Here is a 21,125-nt window from a genome sequence, read left to right as displayed (position 1 = left end):
ATAAGTTTCCGGAAATACTAGGGGACCAAGGATCTAGTGAGAAGGAGGAACTGAAGGATATCCTTATTAGGCGGGAAATCGTGTTAGGGAAATTGATGGGATTGAAGTCCGATAAATCCCCGGGGCCTGATATTCTGCATCCCAGAGTACTTAAGGAACTGGCCCTAGAAATAGTGGATGCATTGGTGATCATTTTCCAACAGTCTATCGACTCTGGATCAGTTCCTATGGACTGGAGGGTAGCTAATGTAACACCACTTTTTAAAAAAGGAGGGAGAGAGAAAATGGGTAATTATAGACCGGTTAGTCTGACATCAGTAGTGGGGATAATGTTGGAATCAACTACTAAAGATGAAATAGCAGTGCATTTGGAAAGCAGTGACAGGATCGGTCCAAGTCAGCATGGGATTTATGAAAGGGAAATCATGCTTGACAAATCTTCTAGAATTTTTTGAGGATGTAACTAGTAGAGTGGACAAGGGAGAACCAGTGGATGTGATGTATTTGGACTTTCAAAAGGCTTTTGACAAGGTCCCACACAAGAGATTGGTGTGCAAAATTAAAGCACATGGTATTGAGGGTAATGTACTGACGTGGATAGAGAACTGGTTGGCAGACAGGAAGCAGAGAGTCTGGATAAACGGGTCCTTTTCAGAATGGCAGGCAGTGACTAGTGGGGTGCCGCAGGGCTCAGTGCTGGGACCCCAGCTGTTTACACTGTACATTAATGATTTAGATGAAGGAATTGAGTGTAATATCTCCAGGTTTGCAGATGACACTAAGCTGGGTGGCGGTGTGAGCTGTGAGGAGGACGCTAAAAGGCTGCAGGGTGACTTGGACTGGTTAGGTGAGTGGGCAAATGCATGGCAGATGCAGTATAATGTGGATAAATGTGAGATTATCCACTTTGGTGGCAAAAACACGAAGGCAGAATATTATCTGAATGGCGACAGAGGAGGAAAAGGGGAGATGCAACGAGACCTTGGTGTCATGGTATATCAGTCATTGAAAGTTGGCATGCAGGTACAGCAGGCGGTGAAGAAAGCAAATGGTATGTTGGCCTTCATAGCTAGGGGATTTGAGTATAGGAGCAGGGAGGTCTTACTGCAGTTGTAGAGGGCCTTGGTGAGGCCTCACCTGGAATATTGTGTTCTGTTTTGGTCTCCTGATCTGAGGAAGGACATTCTTGCTATTGAGGGAGTGCAGCGAAGGTTCACCAGACTGATGAGGAGAGACTGGATCGACTGGGCCTGTATTCACTGGAGTTTAGAAGAATGAGAGGGGATCTCATCGAAACACATAAAATTCTGACGGGACTGGACAGGTTAGATGCTGGAAGAATGTTCCCGATGTTGGGGAAGTCCAGAACCAGGGGACACAGTCTAAGGATAAGGGGTAAGCCATTTAGAACTGAGATGAGCAGAAACTTCTTCACTCAGAGAGTTGTTAACCTGTGGAATTCCCTACCGCAGAGAGTTGTTGAGACCAGTTCGTTGGATATATTCAAGAGAGAGTTAGATATGGCCCTTACGGCTAAAGGGATCAAGGGGTATGGAAAGAAAGCAGGAAAGGGGTACTGAGGTGAATGATCAGCCATGATCTTATTGAATGGTGGTGCAGGCTCAAAGGGCCGAATGTCCTACTCCTTCACCTATTTTATATGTTTCTTTTTTTTGTTACAAGTTTAGCATAACTTCTCTGCTTTTCAATTCCATTCCTCTAAAAATAAGCCCTAGTGCCTGGTTAGCTTCCTTTGTGGCCTTGCTAACCTGTGTCACTACTTTTGGTGATTTGTGTATTTGTACTCCCAGATCCCTTGCTCCTCTACCCCATTAAGATTCTTATTTTCCAAGTAATATGTGATCTCCTTATTTTTCTTAACAAAATGTATCACCTTAATTCATTTGCCAATGATGTACTTTTGAAGTGTAATGTAGGAAATACAGCAGCGAATTTGCGTTAACAGTTGGAACATAACAGGGATCACAGTAGTCCATACACACTGGTATTTCAGTTACCCGAATTCAGACATTCTGCCACAGAAGATAAGCAAATGAGCTTCTCTAGCTGCTGAACAATTTCTCCTAAAAACAGATAGGTAAGTTGGTTCAGAAGCCATATGGGATACTTTCCTTTATTACCGAGATATAGAATACAAGAGAAGCTATACAAGGTTTTGGTGAGGCCACACCTGGAATACTGCATGCAGTTTTGGTTGCCATATTTACGAAAGGATATACTTGCTTTGGAGGCAGTTCAGAGAAGGTTCACTAGGTTCATTCCGGGGATGAGAGGGTTGACTTATGAGAAAAGCTTGAGTATGTTGGGCCTCTACTCATTGGAGTTCAGAAGAATGAGAGCTGATCTTATCAAAATGTATAAGATTATGAGGGGGCTTGACAAGGTGGATGCAGAGAGGATGTTTCCACTGATAGGAGAGACTAGAACTAGAGTGCATGATCTTAGATTAAGGGGCCGCCCATTTAAAACTGAGATGAGGAGAAATTTCTTCTCTCAGAAGGTTGTAAATCTGTGTAATTCTCTGCCTCAGAGAGCTGTGGAAGCTGGGACATTGAATACATTTAAGACAGAAATAGACAGTTTCTTAAATGATAAGGGATTATGGGGAGCGGGCGGGGAAGTGGAGCTGAGTCCATGATCAGATCAGCCATGATCTTATTGAATGGTGGAGCAGGCTCGAGTGGCCGTATGGCCTACTCCTGTTCCCATTTGTTATGTTCTTATGTTCATGCTTGAACAGTACAAAACACTAAAACACTAGTTAGGCCACAGCTAGAGTATTGCGTACACTTCTGGTCACCCCATTACAGGAAAGATGTGATTGCACTAAGGAGGGTACAGAGGAGATTTATGAGGATGTTGTCAGGACTGGAGAATTTTAGCTATGAGGAAAGGTTGGATAGGCTGGGGTTATTTTCTTTGGAACAGAGGAGGCTGAGGGGAGACTTGATTGATGACTGTATAAAATTATGAGAGGCCTAGATAGAATGGATAGGAAGGACCTATTTCCCCTAGTAGAGAGATTAATAACCAGGGGGCATAGATTTAAAGTAATTGGTAGAAGAATTGGAGAGGAGTTGAGGAGAAATTTTTCACCCAGAGGGTGGTGGAGATCTGGAAGTCACTGCCTGAAAGGGTAGTAGATGCAGAAATGCTCATCACATTTAAAACGTACTTGGATATGCACTTGAGTCTTGTAAACATCTTGTGACTGGCTGAGCCACTCACAATGCAACAGCTCTACAACTATTTTTGTTGAAACTTAAATCAAATGCTCTCTTTTGGCAAGGGCATTAGAACCCACGAATTAACAATTTTAAACTTTAACGAAACCTTAAATCAAATTAAAATGTGGTTGCTGGGAATGATGATGCACACCAGTCTCTCTGGTGCCCACCTCTCGCGGAAGGCCGCGAGCGTACCAGTGGGCACCGCGTGCTCCATCTCCAGGGACACCCTGGCTTGAATGTATCCGCGGAAGAGAGGCAGGCAGTCGGGCTGAACAATCCCCTCGATCGCCCGCTGCCTGGACCGGTTAATGGCTACCTTGGCCATGCTCAGGAGCAGTCCTACGAGGAGGCCCTCCGACCTGCCCGCTCCCCTTCGCACAGGGTGCCCAAAGATCAGGAGCATGGGACCGAAGTGCAACCAGAATTTGAGGAGCAGCCCCTTCAAATAATGGAATAGGGGTTGTAACCCGCACATTCCACATATATGTGGAAGGATATGCACTTGAAGTGCTGTAACCTACAAGGCTACGGATCAAGAGCTGGAAAGTGGGATTAGGCTGGATAGCTTTTTTGCGGCCGGCACAGACACGATGGGTCGAATGTGCCTTAACTTTCTATGATTAATACAAACAGCAATGTGATAATGACAGATAATCTTTTGTGATGCTGGCAGTGGGATGAATATTGGCCAGGACACCAGGGAATAATTCCCCAGCTCTTCTTCAAAATAGTACAATGGGATCTTTTATGTCTCGCAGCTGGGGCCTCGGTTTAACACCTCATCCAAAAGGCAGCACCTCCAACAATACAGCAGTCCCTCAGTAGTGTCAGCCTAGATTTTTGTAGTAGAGTCTTGAACCTAAGTGGGACTTGATCCCACCACCTTCTAACTCCGAGGCGAGACGCTACCAATTGAGCCATGGTTTATAAGAGGGAGAGAGAGAGAGCGGTCTCTCTGACAACTCTGAGTCACCTCACCATGGCTACTCAAAAATGTTAAAAGTACTTCCTGCGCTACCCCTTTAAGACTGGTAAGTGGTCCCGTGTTAGCGATTCACGTGTGCCCTGTTGGGTTCAACTCGTTGCCGAGCGATTCGGGCTAATACTACGCTCGGTGGTGTCAGTCTCGTTTTCACAAGATGTCTTTGCAAGAAGATACTGGCGCTGGTAAAGATGAATGCAAAGATTCTAAGGTAAGGTAGTTTTTTTTTTAATGGGAGTGAACAAAAGCATTTTTCTCCTTGGTGGTTGATTTGAGTTCTTTATATTTAGGAGGAATGTTCAGCGACCAGAGAAGCTCCTTTGCTCACTTTCCTGGGCAGGATGTCTGAATTCGGGCCGTTGAAGTACCTGGTATGTGGATGCCGTGTGTGTACGGACTGCTCTGATCCCTGTTTCGTTGTAACTTAACGGTAGCTGAAAGTTTGGGAATTTCTCGCCATCCCAAATTCTAATGTGTTTGCCTGTACTTAAGATGCAGTCAATTATCACGTGCTAGGTGTCGATTTGCCCTGAATTAAATTGCTACCTTTTGGAATGCAACGTAATTTCATCATACTGTAACTTGTCAATTTTATTGACCCTCAAAGCTCCTGTTAAACCATTATAAAGAGTGTCTCAATTTTTGGGATCGTTATTTTGTTGAAAATCTACAGTTGGGGAATTTGGAATATTTTCAGGCCTGATAGTATCGGTGTGACAGACCTGGAGAAGTTTAAGGCACTGAATGCATGTAACCCCAGGTTAATGATGCTGACTGTCTAAGGAGAATGTTTAGTCCTGATTGTTGCCCATTAAATCCCATTGGGTAGTGTCTCTTGGTTCAGAAGGTGGTTTGGTTTAGCAGTAATGCTCTCCATGCTCCAGTAGCCTGTTGATACTGCAGGCTCACGGGTGAAAAACTGAAATAAATACATGTGCAGCAGATCACTCAAGAATGTGGTTTAATGGTTCTAATGCATTGTCTTTCTAATACCTGTCTGAGGTGCCTTTTTATATTGCATACAGAAATTCAAACCTCTGAACATTTTGAAGTAATTACATAAAATCCGTTGACTATCTTTCTGAAAATTATTGGAGTATATCTTGACTCAAACTTATAGCATGGAAGGAGGCCATTTCAGTCCATCAGGTCTGTGCTGGCCGACCAAGAGCTATCCAGCCTAATCCTACTTTCCAGCTCTTGGTCTGTAACCCTATAGGTTATGTCACTTTAAGTGAACATCCAAGTACTTTTTAAATGTGGTGAGGGTTTCTGCCTCTACCATCCTTTCAGACAGTGAGTTCCAGACCCCCACCACCTTCTAGGTGAAGAAATTTCCCCTCATGTCCTCTCAACCTCCTTCTATGGCCCCGCCCTGCCCATTACTTTAAATCTATGGCCCCGCCCTGCCCATTACTTTAAATCTATGGCCCCGCCCTGCCCATTACTTTAAATCTATGGCCCCGCCCTGCCCATTACTTTAAATCTATGGCCCCGCCCTGCCCATTACTTTAAATCTATGGCCCCGCCCTGCCCATTACTTTAAATCTATGGCCCCCCCCCCCATTACTTTAAATCTATGGTGCCGCCCCCCCCCCCATTACTTTAAATCTATGGCATCCCCCCCATTACTTTAAATCTATGCCCCCCCCCCAGTGTTGACCCCCTCTGCCAAGGGAAATGGGTCCTTCCTATACACCAGGCCCCTCATAATTTTATACACCACAGGTCTTTCCTCAGCCTCCTCTGTTCCAAAGAAAACAGACTCAGCATCTCCAATCTTTCCTCAGCCAAAATTCTCCAGTCCAGGCAACATTCTTGTAAATTTCCTCTGCACCCTTTCCAGTGCAATCACACATTTCCTGTGATGTGATGACCAGAACTGTACACACTACTCCAGCATAATGTCCTTGCTCTTATATTCTGTGCCTCGACTAATACTTGATACTATCTATTTTCTTCACTGTTAACTTTTTTTAATGAAGTTACTCTGTAACCTCCAGTAATCATTTCCAGCTGTAAGTTGTGCAAATGTTCTCTGCTGCTGACACTGGTTTGTTTATTGCTGGTTGCACCATCAGCTTAGTGCTATGGAATGCCCCAATCCCCTTATTTTACCACATCCGAACCTCAAAGCACACAAAAAAAACTTTTTGCCCTGCTTCCCCCCTTTTCCCTACTGCTGGCGTCAATGCTTTTGCTGATGTCTTTTACATGGCATATAGGTGTGTATTATTGCTGCTACAAATGTTAAATGAACAGCATTTCCAACAATGTGTTCCTATGTTTGAATGACAATGTTGTAAATTAGCAAATCAATTTCATGTCCTTTCTTTGTGCTTTAAGGTAGTGTTCTCCAATCTGTTAGCTACAAGCTGCATGTAGCTAATTGGGAATCCAGAAGTGCCTAATTTGCATTTGTTAAATGAATAATAAACAGTTGGGCATTCAATCTCTTTGTATGCAAGTGCATGTGTACTTTAACCTTTTTTGTGCATTTGTTAAAGATGAAAAGTGTGCTCAGACTTTTGTTCAAGTGCTTTACTCCCCTGGTTACCAAATGGTAGATGTTTAGTAAACATACATCTGATACCAGTATAGTGTATGTAATGCACTAATTTTAGTGTAAAATGCATGTGGCTGAAAGTGTCACCAGCCACACCTGTGGCTAGTCAGCAATATGTGTTGGACAAGGCTACTTTAAGATTTAATGGGGTGACATTTTCTGTAATACAAGTTTTGGATGATCATTATTGCAGTTAATGGAAGCTCCAATATATTTAAACATACTTTTAAGGATATCTTAATGGACACTGCACCCTAATGACTCTCAGCAATCTTGCACAATTTGCTTATTGGGAGGAACCTGGGTTATCTTGGCATGAAAGCTATTTTTAGTGGATTGGGCTGAAGAATGTGCATCTCTTGTAATTGCTTCTCACCAGTTGGAGGCAAGTAGTGATAACAAGGTACCAATCCACTTTATGGCTGTTAATTTGGGAATGTATTTTATTCGTGACACAATGGTTAAGACAGTGAGTAACTGATCCATTCATACCAAAAGGTCCCAAGTTTGATTCAGTCTGTAGTGAATTAACTGTAAAATAGCCTCGAGTCACACGAGGAATGCTAACTTGGATGAGGTATTAGAAGGCAAAAAGTGTCTGTTGAACTGCACCCCAGAATGAAATTAATGACTGAGTAGGCTAGTGATGAAAGCTGGCAGGGAAGGAATGATGTTTGGTACATAGTGTAGGTGTGAAATATATGGAGTACTTTTTGTTGTAGGCTGCCATGTATTTAGTGAGATTCTATGCAAGTATGGGTGAGTTGAGCTGTGGTTGGGAGCAAACCGTACCAAGTCTGTTGTGTTGTGGACTATATTGTCCATCTCCGTTCTAAGTGATATGCTGCTCTTGCATATTTTTAATTCTGCTCTGGGTTTTGTCTAGTATAAATTGTGTAATGAATGAGTTCAGTTCCAAAAATCCTCCACTTAAATTAGATTGGAGTGTGTCTGTATTTTGTAGTTTGTTTAATGGATAAAGGAATTTTGTGTTGGGCTAACTCTTGGAGGCAAATTCTCTAGAGTCTGTTTTTTTTTGGTAGAGGGAGGGTTGCCTCGAGGAAGTGATTGCAAATGGACTCTGCGTCCCATTGCTAAATATCAAGCTATAATCAATTTTGGGGTTGCACGATGCATGGACTGGTATTTTTTTTTAAGTATGATCTTGGACAGTTAATGGCATTGAGGGCTGAGCAGCAGCTTCCTGCATGGTTATCTCTCTCTTGTGCTGTAGTATTTTTCAAATAGGTTCTGGGGACATCTAAAATTCTTGAGTTTGTGTAAAGTTTCTGTTTTTCTAGTTCAGCCTGATTCGAAGGTTGTCAACGTGGGCTACTGTCTCTGCACAAGTGGAAGAATTGAAAGCGACTGACTTGAAGGTGCACACAAAAAGACGCTGGGTCACAGGAAAGAAACGTTTAAGCAGATTAGCACGGTTTTTGTTTACTATAGCACCCTGCAGGCTGCAGCAGATGCTCGGCTTCCCTGTGACCAGCAGTTTGGGTCAAGGGGAAATTTCAGACGGTAAGAATTCTGTTATTTGAAGTGATACTAAAACAATTTGGCTACTGTATGTCCATGCATCTTTTGTAGACTGTATTCTAAACAATTATCTCATTGTTTAAAGTGTGACTTCTGTTCAGCTTCCTGAAAGGCTTTGAGCTTTAAGTAAATTGTGCAGATTTTATTTTTAACACCTTTTTTTAGACTTATGTTTTTTTTTTAATGACTAATCTCAGGCATTTGCAAATACCTTTCTGGAGCAGAGGAATAAATGGGGAGCTGTGCTGCAATCTTCAAGGTCTCTACACAATTGAGAAGCATGTTAGTTGATCACTGTCCATGCTGATCCCAATAAAAGTGTTCAAACTCAGAGCTTGCAATGAGTTTGACTGACTTGAGCACATATGGTTTCACTTTTGATCAGTACTACAAGCTAGCTAAACTACTGAAAGCCTATTTTGATAACCAACTCAGTCAAGTGATGTATCACTAATGTTGGTGTGATGTGATCTCACTAAATAGATACTACAGCGTTAGTTGGAAACAGCCAGATATCTGAAGTGTTGATTTTAGCTGGATTTTGGGAAGGAGGTACTTGGAAGAGAGGCAGGCATTTAGTCCTCTAAAATCACAGCAGAATTTGTGCTAAAATTGCTTTAAACATATTGTGTTCCTAACACACATGAGACTGCACACAGGGAGGTTAAAGCAACAGTGACCTCAGTCTTTATTAAGACACTCCAGAGTGAGGAACAGGCCTTGGGGGCCGGCCTACATACAGTGATCCCAAGGGATGCTGGGATCCCTTGGGATTTCAGGGGATCAGGGGATGCACTCCGTGGTGGCAGAATATGGGCGTGCATGCTTTACAGATACACAACAAAACCAGTTTGCATCTTTTTACTCTGCCTGTGCTGTACCCCATCCCAAGCTGCACCTAGTATAATTAATTAAGCTTATTCTGGAGGGCCAAACTGGTCTAGTCATTTTAAAGATAGTTATCTTTGGCACAGGTAAGTGTTGAAACTGTGCTGCTTAGGTGCTTTCATGATGTCTTGTATTGCTTCAAATGGACAGTGTAGATCACCATCCAGTCTTGAAATTGGAAAGATTCACTTTCCATAGCTTACAAATTCAGGAGTCTGGTACAAAACAAACTTGAATAGTAAATCTAATTAGCCAATATTTGTCCAAAGTGCAGTCACTATATAATTGGGTCTTGCTTCCTTTGACCTGCATGCGAGACTGCTGTCTGTTGTGGAGAATCTGTCTGTCTGTGCCAATAAATTTGACTGTAAATGCAGTTTATTACATGCATTCTGTACTATAACTAACTTTCATTTTAGAACTAAGAAAATCATCAAGTAAACCATGTGGCAAAGGAAGCAAAAGGAAACAAGATGACGTAGATGAAGAAGAACTTTGCTGGATTGAATCTTTGTCCTGTGACATGCCAGATGATGATGTGCAGGACCCCACTTATGAGGTATTGATATATGTTGCAGTTAATGCTATCAGATTATTTGTAATCTTAAACTGTTTTGGATCCTGTGGTTATGCACAGCCATCACCAAACTGCCTACATTTGCTTTCCCTGAAGGGCAGTATGTTTGGAGTATGGCTCCACAGGTCTAATGAACCAGCCTAGACAGCAACTGGGATATTGAGTGAGGGATGTCGTAGCTGACCTCTGTCTAATGTTATCAGCAAGGTCAGTGGATTGGAACTTGGAATGGGAACTCCATTTTACCTCTTTTTAAAAAAAAAAAAAATAAGGAGCACTGAGGCCATTTGTGATGCTTCTGCTCGTGCTGCCATTGATAAGCTAATGTAACACCGAGCAAGGAGAAATTCTGAGCTATCCAATGCCTTTACCTAGAAGCATAGAGGAAGCTACCATTCATAAAAGTACATCTGACTTTGACGCCTTAGCTTTTAATCAAGTTTGGCTTGGACATTTCTGGTCTTCAGAAAGCCAAAGCATGGTACTGTCGTGGTTACAGTACTGGCCTTGCAGCCCAGAGGTCATGCATTCAAATCCCACCATGCCAAATTGTGAAATTGAATTCAATAACTCTGGTAACTTGGGGGCAAGTGTTAGTTAAAAAATGATCATAAAGGCTTTCCAATTGTAGTAAAATTCGAGTAGTTCACTAACGTCCTTCAGGGAAGAGAACAGGCCCTCCGCGCATCCCAGTCTGGTCTACACATGACTCCAGTTGCACACTGTAATTGACACTTGGTGTCCTTTGGTCCAACTAGGTATGGGCAATGTACCTCACATCCTGAGGACAGTTCCTTTTTTAAAAAGGAAAGCCCTTTTTTTTTTTCCCCCTCCCTTCAAATGATTTAGACCACTATGATTTACAGTGGCCAACTCAACATTTTTTTTAGAAAAGCCTGTTTGTCAAGTTTACCAGCTTGCAATATTCCCTCGATCTTTCTCTCTCCACCATTTTTACAGAATAGTTTCTTCCATGCTGCACCTTTTTTTTTTAAATTAATTGCTTGAATGGACCTGGCATTTTTAGTGAGTTTACTTGCAGGTGGTTGAAGTTACCAAACAAAGTTAATCTCTGTTTTTAGAGTGTGTCTTTATGTTTAATCTAATGTTTTCTTTGGCAAGCTTGTCACCTCTCCCATAAAGGAAAGAAAACTAGATACTTTTTAGTAACAAAATGTGACTTGATCCCAATTGTGGTTTATAAGGCACAGCACATAAGAACATATTAAATGGCCGACTCTTACTCCTATTTAAGACTATGGCTGATCACACTGGTCCCAGCCCCTGTAGTTGGTTTCTTGTGCCACATTAGATAGGACAACCAACCATCTCCAGGCATAGTCAAAATGTGAATTTCCTCTTATTGCTACCCACTAAGTTTCTTGGAACTGGCAGAGTTCATGTTGGACCAGGAGAGCAGGTGAGACCTTGCTTGCTGGGCTATCTTGATGCTAACCAGCTCTAGGTTTGCATGAATGCAAACTCTTTGCCTGATGGGAGCAGATTGCTTCCCTAAACATTATTAAACGTTTGGGACTTCTGATTCTCGGTGATCCATGGTGCTTTCTATTCCTGCACCTGCCCCAGCTTTGAGTTCAGGGCTCGTTTTGAACACTTGTCTCTTGATATGCTTTCTTGCAGTTGTGTGTAGGAAGTTTTAAACCTCTGCTTTTGTCATTCTCTGGCTATGTTGGAATCTTGAACTATGTAGCAAGTAGTGATGCATAGAAGTCCATGGTGTTGTCTTCCTAAGTAAGTGGCAGATAATACGCTTCCTCACTCCATTCATTACCACTAAGTGAGACTAGTAGATTAAACTTGCCCATTTTTCAATTATTGGACTTTGAGCCATATAGCCTGCATTTGGTCCTTGCAAAACCTTTGTCTCTCAATGGCTGACTCTGGCCAAAGAGATGAGTCCGAATCCGTCAAAAGCAGGGTAATTATTCTAGGCGTCTCACCTGGCTTGGTGACTATCCTATTTTATGAAAAAAGCCTAGAATCCTCTGCTATCTCCATTGCAGTATACTTCCCCTTTTCTCTACATCACCCCTCCCCCCCCTCCTTTTCTCCCATTTCCCCCTCTCCAAACCTCAGCTTCCTGTGAGATTAGTGTTAATTTTGGAGAGGGAAGCTAATTTTCTGGTTGCTGGTTTTAAGCTGAGTGGATGAACTTGGGTACTGGTTGTGGAAGAGTTTTTAGTAACTGAGGTGAAGTTCCTACCTTGAGCACAGCCTATCAAAGTAGAGGTGGATCAGGAATAAAGGATATTCCTTTTAACTTGGGCAGTTGGTTGGTCTTTCAGTCTGAATTTGAGTATTTTGTATTGGGTTGCTTGTAGAGCCTTGTTTTACAGCTATTTGCTTTTTCTTATGCTTGTGGTCCATAGCCCATTTCCATATGCACTTCTGCTTTCTGGCAGGTAGAAAATCTCAGCATAGTTGAGAGATGCTTTAATGTCTAGTCCTTCCTGGTCGGCTTAGCCGAGAGCAAGTCCTTAAGGGCATCTGCACAGTTGCTGTATACGTCCACACACTTAAAGTAATCCAAACAACATTACTTTAACAAGTCAGTGACTTTGCTCTTGCTCCTTTGCAGTGGGCTTTCCTCTGTTTTGGATTGCTTTGTTAGCTTCCATATAGTGTATGGAGAAAGTAGGAAATGAAAAATAAAGATTGCCTACCTGCTACTTCGTCAGTCTGCTTTCCTCATTCCTTTGCTAGGGATTATTATAATCCAATTTTGCCATTTTATTTTCTTCATCAAAATAAACTAAAGTGAGACTATAATTGTACAGTCAAACTTGCTGCATTCTTTTGAGGCAAAATGTGACTCCCTTTTCCAATGATTTCATGTGATTGAAATACGATACTGACTTCTATATTAAGTCTTGCATGTAGTCTGTAGCACACCAATGAGAATGAAAGATCATCTATTGCACGTTTCTGACTGGCTTAAATACCCACTGTCGGTTGTTAGGGGACTCCATCTTCAGTTGGGCTACAAGTTGGAAACTAGCAAAATAGGTTTGCGTAGGGTATGTCCACTTTGATTTGATCAAAACAATAGTGCGTTGTTTTCTAAAGAAGATTTTTTTTTTAATCCTTCTTTTGTGGAGAAGACTGTTTTAGCATTCCAGTTAATTGTCATTCTGTCCTTCTAGTTAAGGTTTCACTTTGTGCTGGTAACGGATTCAATTTTTAAACTGATTCCACATTTGCATTTGTATTTAGCCTAGCAAATACTACACTGATTCTGAGGAAGTCAGTGAGGAACACCGGGAATGCAATGATACGGAGACTGACCTGGAAATAGAAGAAACTGACAAACCTGGCATCATCAGGCTGAAAGAAACTCCTTACCATGAGGTTAGAACTAGATATTTTGCACAATTTAAAAACTTGGAGTTTTGGGGAAGATTTTCTCATTGGCAGTTATGGCAATTAAATCTGTCCATTCTACATACATTGAGTCTGAGGAAGAGGTTGAAGATGTTTCACATTGTTATTGGCCTTGAGACTCCTATTCATTGTAAAGGACTGCCTTTCTAGGTGTTGCTCCTTGTCTGCCAGTTTAGCATTGTTTATAGCCAGTCATGTTTAAAGGATAACTACATTTTGCTAATCTGCTTCATAATCCTAAATTCTCTAAAATTATCTGAACCTGTCTTCATCGGTAGGATGTTCAGAACTGCTTTTTAAAGTAGCCTGAACTGCCCACTGTGGTCTTAACACTTCATTCCTTTGATCTGAATGCACAGTTGCACTGAAGGCATACAAAGTGACTGTTCTCAACATTCTCTCCATCTGATTAGAACAACACTTGACTATGAAATGTTACGAGTGATTAAAACATCAATAATATCTCCCTTTGCATCATTGAATATTATGGCACTTTTACTTTGCTTTTTAAGTTAGTTGCTGCTTCAGACATTTTCAGTATTTAACTGCTAGATTTGATGCATGCTACTCTGGCTGTCAACATTTTTGTCTTCCAACAGTGTTGCAACATTACTGAGCCATAATTTTTTCTGGACTTTATTTTCCCTTTTCAGGATTGGTATGGAAATATTGGCCTGCATTTCTTTGTACCATACGCCTGAATTTTTCTAAAGTTCCTTGGGAGACACCATATCAAATGCCTTTTGAAAATCAATATACATTCCCTTTACAGTCTTCTCTTTATCCAAATTGGTCACTTCAAAAAAGCAAAAGTAAATGTGTCAAACTCTACTTGCCTTTAACAAATCTGTACTGGCTGTCTTTGAATAACTTATGTATTTCTAAATGTTGACTAATTTTATCTTGAGTTATGGATTTTGTTTTCCCACAATTGGCATCTGACTAAAGTCTAGTTAACCTGATTTATCCTCCTCTCCGGTGAACGGGTGGGGTGGGGTTGGGGGGTACCTGGGCTGAGAGGCTGAAGAGTAGCTGCATTTGCATATTTTGAGGATTGAAAAGTTGTAGCTAGCAAAAGGAAGATATAACCTTATCCCATTTAATCTGGACTTTGCTGACTGGACAGTCTGCAAAAGGCTGCCATCTTGCCTCCTGAATGTAAAGTTCTTAAGAAATTTAAGATGCATATATTAAACTAAATATTGAATAATATAATTTCTACACTCTAGGAGAATGAAACTGGTGCACCTTGCATTGATTCTGAGGAACACGTCAATTCAGGAGGTAAGATTTTGAAGTATATTCGCATCAATACTTTTACCAATAGCACATTGCTTTTGACTTGGTCTAGGTAATAGTACATTCCTGTCACAATCCACCATTGACTGTGAAATAAAATCTAACACTAAAATACTTCAAGACACCAAAAACTGGTTATACATCATCCGCCTGCGGCACCCCACTGGTCGCTGCCTGCCATTTTGAAAAGGAACCGTTTATCCCGACTCTGCTTCCTGTCTGCCAACCAGTTCTCTCTCCATGTCCGTATATTACCCCCAATACCATATGCTTTAATTTTTGCACACCAATCTCTTGTGTGGGACCTTATCAAAAGCCTTTTGAAAGTCCAAATACACCACATCCACTGGTTCTCCCTTGTCCACTCTACTAGTTACATTTTGGACTAGATGACAGTCTTGCACCTTGCTGCATGTATTACAAGTTTCCAGAAGATCTTTTGTAATGGAAGGGATTTATGGTACTCATGAGCAGTTTAATTTTTAAATTGGACATTTAAGCTCTTGCTCCTCCAAGAACCTTAATTTACTGCATGTGGCCCAGAATATTTGCTGGCTCTTTACTAGAGCAACCCAAATCTAATCTTTTACGCCATGTCTCGCATCATCCTGGTAACTTCATGCTCCACACTCTGGCTTTAATGACCTTTCCTGTAGTGGGACACCTAAATGTGCATGCAGTGTACACATCCTTCAGTGTCTCTGTCTAGAGTGTACTCGTTCCTTGTTCCTACCAAATTTATTGTTTCCCACCCCTCCAAGTTAAGTTGCTCCTGCTCTGTTTGCCCATTCAGCTAAACTTTTTTCTTTTTGACCTCCCAAAGTCTTTACAATTCTGTTTGCTGTTTGCCTTGCTCCTTCCAGAGACCAGATGCAATTTCCAGTGTTGTGAACGTGAAAGTTGCCTGAGGACATTTTTTTTTAATGGAATGAACTGGTTTAGCTGGGAGTCTGTTCACTTCCCCTCTACTTATGGCGGAGGGAAGAGAACAATTCCTTCTGACCTGTCTAATGGGGGGAGCCAAAGATTGGCAGCGGTAATGCTCTGAAATTTTTGAACTCCATGTTGAGTCCAGAAGGCTGTAAAGTGCCTAAATGAAAGATGACGTGGTGTTCCTTGAGCTTGCGTTGAGCTTCGTTGGAACAGTGTAGGGCAGAGGTCATGCAGTGGAGAATTAAAGTGACAAGCGACCGGAAGCTCAGGGTCACACTTGCAGACTGAACGGAGGTCACCCAATGTAGAGGAGACCACATTGTCAGCAATGAATACAGTATACTAAATTGAAAGAAGTAAAAGTAAATTGCTGTTTCACCTGGAAGCAGCATTTGGGCCCTGGATAATGGGAAGGGAGGAGGTAAAAGGGCAGGTGTTGCATCTCTTGCGCTTGCACAGAAAGGTGCTGGGGGTGACTGCGGAAGTTGTTGTAGTTGAGAAAAGCAGCAAATGCTGGAAATACTCAGCAGGTCAGGCAGCATCTATGGAGAGAGAAATGCTTTAATGGTTCAGGTTGGTGACCTTTCGTCATGAGTTACTGGGACAATTTCCACTGGAGCATAGTTTTTAGAGGATATTTGTTTTTCAAAGGGCTTTGATAGGGTGAACAGGGAAGATTGTTTCCTCTGGGTGAAGATGCTGTGGGAAGTTGGCAGAATAATGGGAGTATTGGTTTACTCCCAAAAGCTGGCACAGATGCAATGAATCGAATGCTCTCTCCTCTGTGCTGTAAACCACTAATGTTCCTATGATTCTGATTTCATAAATTTGTGAAGTTTTGTTGTAGTTGGTAAAGCACTTTCACTGTAATGGCAGTAAGTGTTTTTAAATTGTGCACTGCCTTGTATTTCTCTGAGGAGTGATAATTTTAAACCTAATGGATCCAAATCTCTCTCCCACCAATCCCCCTGTATGATCCTGTATAATTATATAGCCAAGTACTTTTTGTGAATAGGAAATGAGACCTAGTGCACATTGGTGAGCCAGTATTATTCCCGTTGTCTTGTGTAGTTAACTGTATAAAACTTGCCTTTGAGCTGCATGTGAAGTCTTATCAAATAAGCTTTCAAGTTCCAAGTGAATCATCCCCTAATCTGTCCTTCATTCTGCTTCCCATTGTGGATGTTGGTAAATCTGTTTTGCTTCAAGCTACTGCTTGCTCTGTTTCTTGGATTTAGTTTTGGAACTCATTTTGTTTGTGTGATTTTCTGAAGTTTATCCTATCTTTTGGTTTTAGTAAGTGAATCTATTGCATAAATTTGACCCTTGTATTGTAAAATCTGTTTTATTCTTGGATTCCAACAATAAATGGCTAGATCTGGAATTTTCTTGGCTTTGAGCTGTTGTGGATTGACTTGGTACCTTTCTGATATTGGGCCTGAAATTCCAATAGAGATCTTCCCATGGGCAAACTAAAGAAAAAAGATAAAACTGCGCACTTGCCTGTTGCTGCTGTGCCCGCTCGAACTTCCGAGCCTGAGGCCTTCACTCCTACGCTTCGGAGCACGTGCATGTTAGGACGTGCGCAGGGCTGGAGCTGTAGTCACATGGCTCTGGGCAGCCAATCAAGGTTCAGTATTTTCTCATAATAATGGGAACTCCGTAAGTTGGAATTCCCATTATTATAAATGAGAACCCCCCCCACCCCAACACAATAAGAAAAATACACAATTAAGAATCACTTAAATTAAAGTTTAAAGATGCCTTAAAAATAAACTTGCCATAGTGGGAAAAGTTTTTAACAAATGTTTTCATGTATTTTTAAACATTTGTGCCTGTGAAAGTAGGCTATACACGCAAGATTTTAAAGGGCATTTGCAGGGCAAGATATTCGTAAATATCGGAAATCTTGTCCTGCAAGTGTCCTTGCTCCCAATCGGCGGATGAGCTGTCAAGCCAGAAACTTGACAGATCGTAAAAGCCGGTTTTCAGCGCATGCTCATTGCGCGCTGAAACCTGTCTCTTCCGATGCCTTCCTGGGTCTGTAGGAACTTCGTACGGACCTGGGACATAGAATTTCAGGCCACTATTTCAATCAGATTTAATTGTTTTTAATGTCTTTAATGCATTCTATATGTGATGGGATACATAAAAGTACCATAGGATATAAGGGTTAATACTAACTATTCTTGATTAACTATTCCTGAATGTTTAACCAAAAAATGCTAATCGTGGGATATGAGCTGACAGCACAAATGGAAAGGAGTTGTTTTGGCATTTCAGTCGGTATGTAAAAATACTGTGCTTGCTGAAGACATCTGTGGTTTGATTGAGGTCTATTGCTGTAAGTACTACTGCCTAATGGGATGGATGACTGAAAGCCAAGACCATCTCTCTTCAGCTGGCTAAAATCCAAGTGTGATTTTTAAGAATATTTAAGGAAATCTAGAGACTGGAAATAAACATCAGATCTCGTTGTATCTGAAAGAAAAGCAAGGTCAATTGAACAAGTTGTTTTTCAACATTGAAGTGTCTGAACACAATTGCTGGATGTGAAGATGTTTCCCACAAAGCATTGAGAGGAGTACAAATGACTCCAGTTTTAGTTGAATTTATATTCAATAATTTTTAAAATTTAACTACCTGGCTGAGTGAATAATGACTAATTGTTAACCCAGTTTTTTTTTGTCTCGTCTTTCTCTCAATTCAATCTCTCGCTTTCTGTACCTGATTTGGCACTGAAATATTTGTATACGCACTTCCTTGATCAGAATCTGCACTGTTAACTAACAATTAAATCAGCTTGGTTAAGGAGATACCATTGCCTGTCCTGTTCACAATTCCTAAATGCTCTTGAGGGTGCTGTGCTTTTTCAGTAAGAGCATCTTCCAGTGTAAACGCCTGTCATCTATGGGAAAGTGTAACAAATGGCTAGCACTACTCACCACTGACTGCAAAATCCAGCACGTTGTCTTAGTCACCTGCTTGACATCAATGTTTGGTTTCAACTGGGATAAGGGGAGTTGAAATACAAGTGCTTGGAGCATTAGTTTACAAGTTCTTACAGACCTGGCACTGTTTACTTTGTATTTCCACATCTATTTCAGTAGCTGTAGTTGGTGCATGTTAACTGGCTGTGATTTCTACATGTAGTTAAAGGAAAAGCTGAAACATGCCTGAAGTAGTTCTTGCACAAGTGGCTGGTTACCACTTTAATACTTGGGCCAAATGTTTTTTGTAATTTTATGTAGTTCTCTCTCTGTCCCTCCAGAATTGAGGATGACTTGCTTCCATGCTAAGAATGAGTTCTCGTGACTAATGAGACCTCTGGGACCTACAGATTTTAGATGGATCCTAATGTATTGTAAAACTTGCCATGTTTCCTTTTGCCTCTAGTAAATTCTAACTTTTTTTTTTGTTTGCAGATTGAGAAGCTGAGATTGACTTTTTTCCCTAAATATTTGTGAACTTTGTAATTTGAAGTAGCTGGACTTTTGTACATTCAGTTTTGTATATTGAGCTTGAATAAAATTGAATTCATGATTAAGCTGTTTAAAGGGTCAAACTGAACTTTATTTTGCTACAATGAACAACCTACCCCATGCTCTGCTCTCTGGCCTCCCACCTTGCACCCTTCATAAACTTCAGCTCATCCAAAGCTCTGCTGCTGCCCTTATCCTAGTCCGCACAAGTCCAGTTCACCCATGATCCCTGTGCTCGCTGACTGACATTTGGGTCCTGGTCTGGCAAAGCTTCTCTTCAAATTCTCATCCTTGTTTTCAAATTCCTCCATGACCTTCCCCCCCCCCCCCCCCCCCCCCCCAATCTCTAACCACCGACAAGCCTCTGATCTCTGCGCTACTCCAATTCTGGCCTTTGTGCATCCCCCATTTTAATTGCTGCACTATTGGTGGCTGTGCCTTCAACTGCCTAGGTCCTAATTTCAAGTTCCCTTCCAACATCTCTCTTCACTGCTTTCCTTTTAAGATGCTACTTAAATCCTACCTCTGGCCAAGCTTTTAGTCACCTGTTCTAATATCTCGTGTCTGTATCCAATTTTATTTGACAGTTCTGAAGTGCCTGAAGATGTTTTACTATATTACAGGTGTATACAAATGCAAGTTGCTTCTAAAGTAATTCTCACCTAGTATATCCTACACCAAAAATGTAGTCAGTGGTAAACTTGAATTGCTGTAAATCTGGTGTCTCAACTATACTGCCGGATCCATTGCCTACTTTTAGGACTGGGTTGAACAGTTGCGCTCCCAGAGTTGGAAAGCAGAATTCTGCCCATGTGTGCAGCTGTCTGTCTGTCTGGCTAGCAAGCAATATTGATTCACATTGACATGCAATCTGTTTTAATGTTTAGTGTGAAGTGTCCTAAAACAACCAGTTTAAAGCCATTCTGCCTTTTAAATGTTGGTTTTGTACCAGTTGCAGTTTCACTACACCCTGTGTGAAGGTGGTTATGACACCTACCCCTTCCCCGTAGGTCCCACGATGCCAATTCCTTAACTATTAATGGCTTGCTGCAGTGATTCAAAACAAATATGTTGAAACCACATTTTGCAACAAGTTTTTTTTAAACTAAGGTTTTTATACTTGTGTCTTTGTTTCATTGTGCTTTGGAAGGGTCACTACCTTCATCTAATTACACACTACACCATTGTACCTCTTGTATGTGATATGACATGCACAACTTTTGGCCCCAACCATATACAAAATGACTCACTAAATCTTAATCGCTGCAATGCTGCCTAGACTGGTTAGAGCTATGTTGCCCAATAAAAATTTCTGTTGGCCACATACACTCTTCTAAAGCAAGAACTTGTATTTATAAGGTGCCTTTAACAACTTCAATGTCCCAAAGTGCTTTACAGCCAATGAAGTACTTGAGTGTAGTCATTGTTGAAGCATGGTAGTCAATTTGCGCACAGTTCCACAAACGGTAATGATAAATGTCCAGATGATCGATTTTTTTTTTTTTGTAATGTTTGAGGGATGAATGTTGTCATGACATCTGGGGAACTCCCCTGCTCTTCAACATAGCACCATGGGCTGGAATTTAATCAGCCTTCCGCTGTGTTTTTCGACAGTATTTCCTCGTTTTGGGTGGAAAACCATCAGGTGGGAATTTCATTGAAGTGTTCTGTCGGCGGTTTTGAAATATCGCTGTGGAGCGGACCGCCGGCGTGTGACACTGGGAAAATCGATTCCGCCCGAGTTTGGTGGTAGCGGTGATCTGTAGTTTGGGGGGGGGGGGGGAGGAGAGGGGGAGAGGGGGAGAGTGGGAGGAGACAGACCGCCGAGGAGAAAGCAGTTGCAATAGGTCTGAAACTCTGCCTTTTTTTAAAAAAAAAGGCAAGTTAAGTTTTTTAAATTTTGCAGTAAACGGGAAGAGTATTGTGAATGTTTTGCTTTTTTTTTAAACTTTTGTTCCAAAAATATTGTTCCCCACAGGCCCAACTCGTAGCCTCGGACTAAATTTGGCGAGAATTGCATTTTCCGACAAAAAATCCACGTTCAATGCAGATTTTTCCTGCCAGGTGGACTTCGTTCCATTTTTTTGATTTTCCGCCGTTCTTAACAATCAGTTTTTTGGGCGGTAAACCAATGTCTGTTTTTGATCAAATTTCAGCCCCATGTGTATTGTTGTGTATCACCTGAAGGACGGCTCCTCCAGCA

General features: G+C 41.5%; 1 protein-coding gene across 1 annotated transcript; it reads left to right on the top strand.

Annotated features, from left to right (window-relative positions):
- Positions 1–4,306: 4,306 nt before the first annotated feature.
- org (oogenesis-related gene) lies at positions 4,307–18,997 on the top strand. The gene is made up of 7 exons (XM_070860834.1): positions 4,307–4,444; positions 4,524–4,604; positions 8,101–8,323; positions 9,649–9,788; positions 13,041–13,175; positions 14,438–14,492; positions 18,866–18,997. The coding sequence occupies exons 1-7, from the start codon at positions 4,391–4,393 to the stop codon at positions 18,868–18,870; spliced, it is 693 nt and encodes a 230-aa protein (XP_070716935.1). The 5' UTR covers positions 4,307–4,390; the 3' UTR covers positions 18,871–18,997.
- Positions 18,998–21,125: the final 2,128 nt, after the last annotated feature.

The sequence above is a fragment of the Pristiophorus japonicus genome, chromosome 18 (genome assembly GCF_044704955.1).
Source record: "Pristiophorus japonicus isolate sPriJap1 chromosome 18, sPriJap1.hap1, whole genome shotgun sequence".
Taxonomy (NCBI): domain Eukaryota; kingdom Metazoa; phylum Chordata; class Chondrichthyes; family Pristiophoridae; genus Pristiophorus; species Pristiophorus japonicus.
This window is presented reverse-complemented; position numbering and strand designations above follow the sequence as displayed.

Excerpts from the sequence above, each read along its gene's own strand:
- org (XM_070860834.1), top strand. The coding sequence starts at position 4,391 with ATGTCTTTGCAAGAAGATACTGGCGCTGGTAAAGATGAATGCAAAGAT. Across the intron at positions 8,324-9,648 it reads TCAAGGGGAAATTTCAGACG|AACTAAGAAAATCATCAAGT; the intron begins GTAAGAATTCTG and ends CTTTCATTTTAG. Across the intron at positions 9,789-13,040 it reads TGCAGGACCCCACTTATGAG|CCTAGCAAATACTACACTGA; the intron begins GTATTGATATAT and ends ATTTGTATTTAG.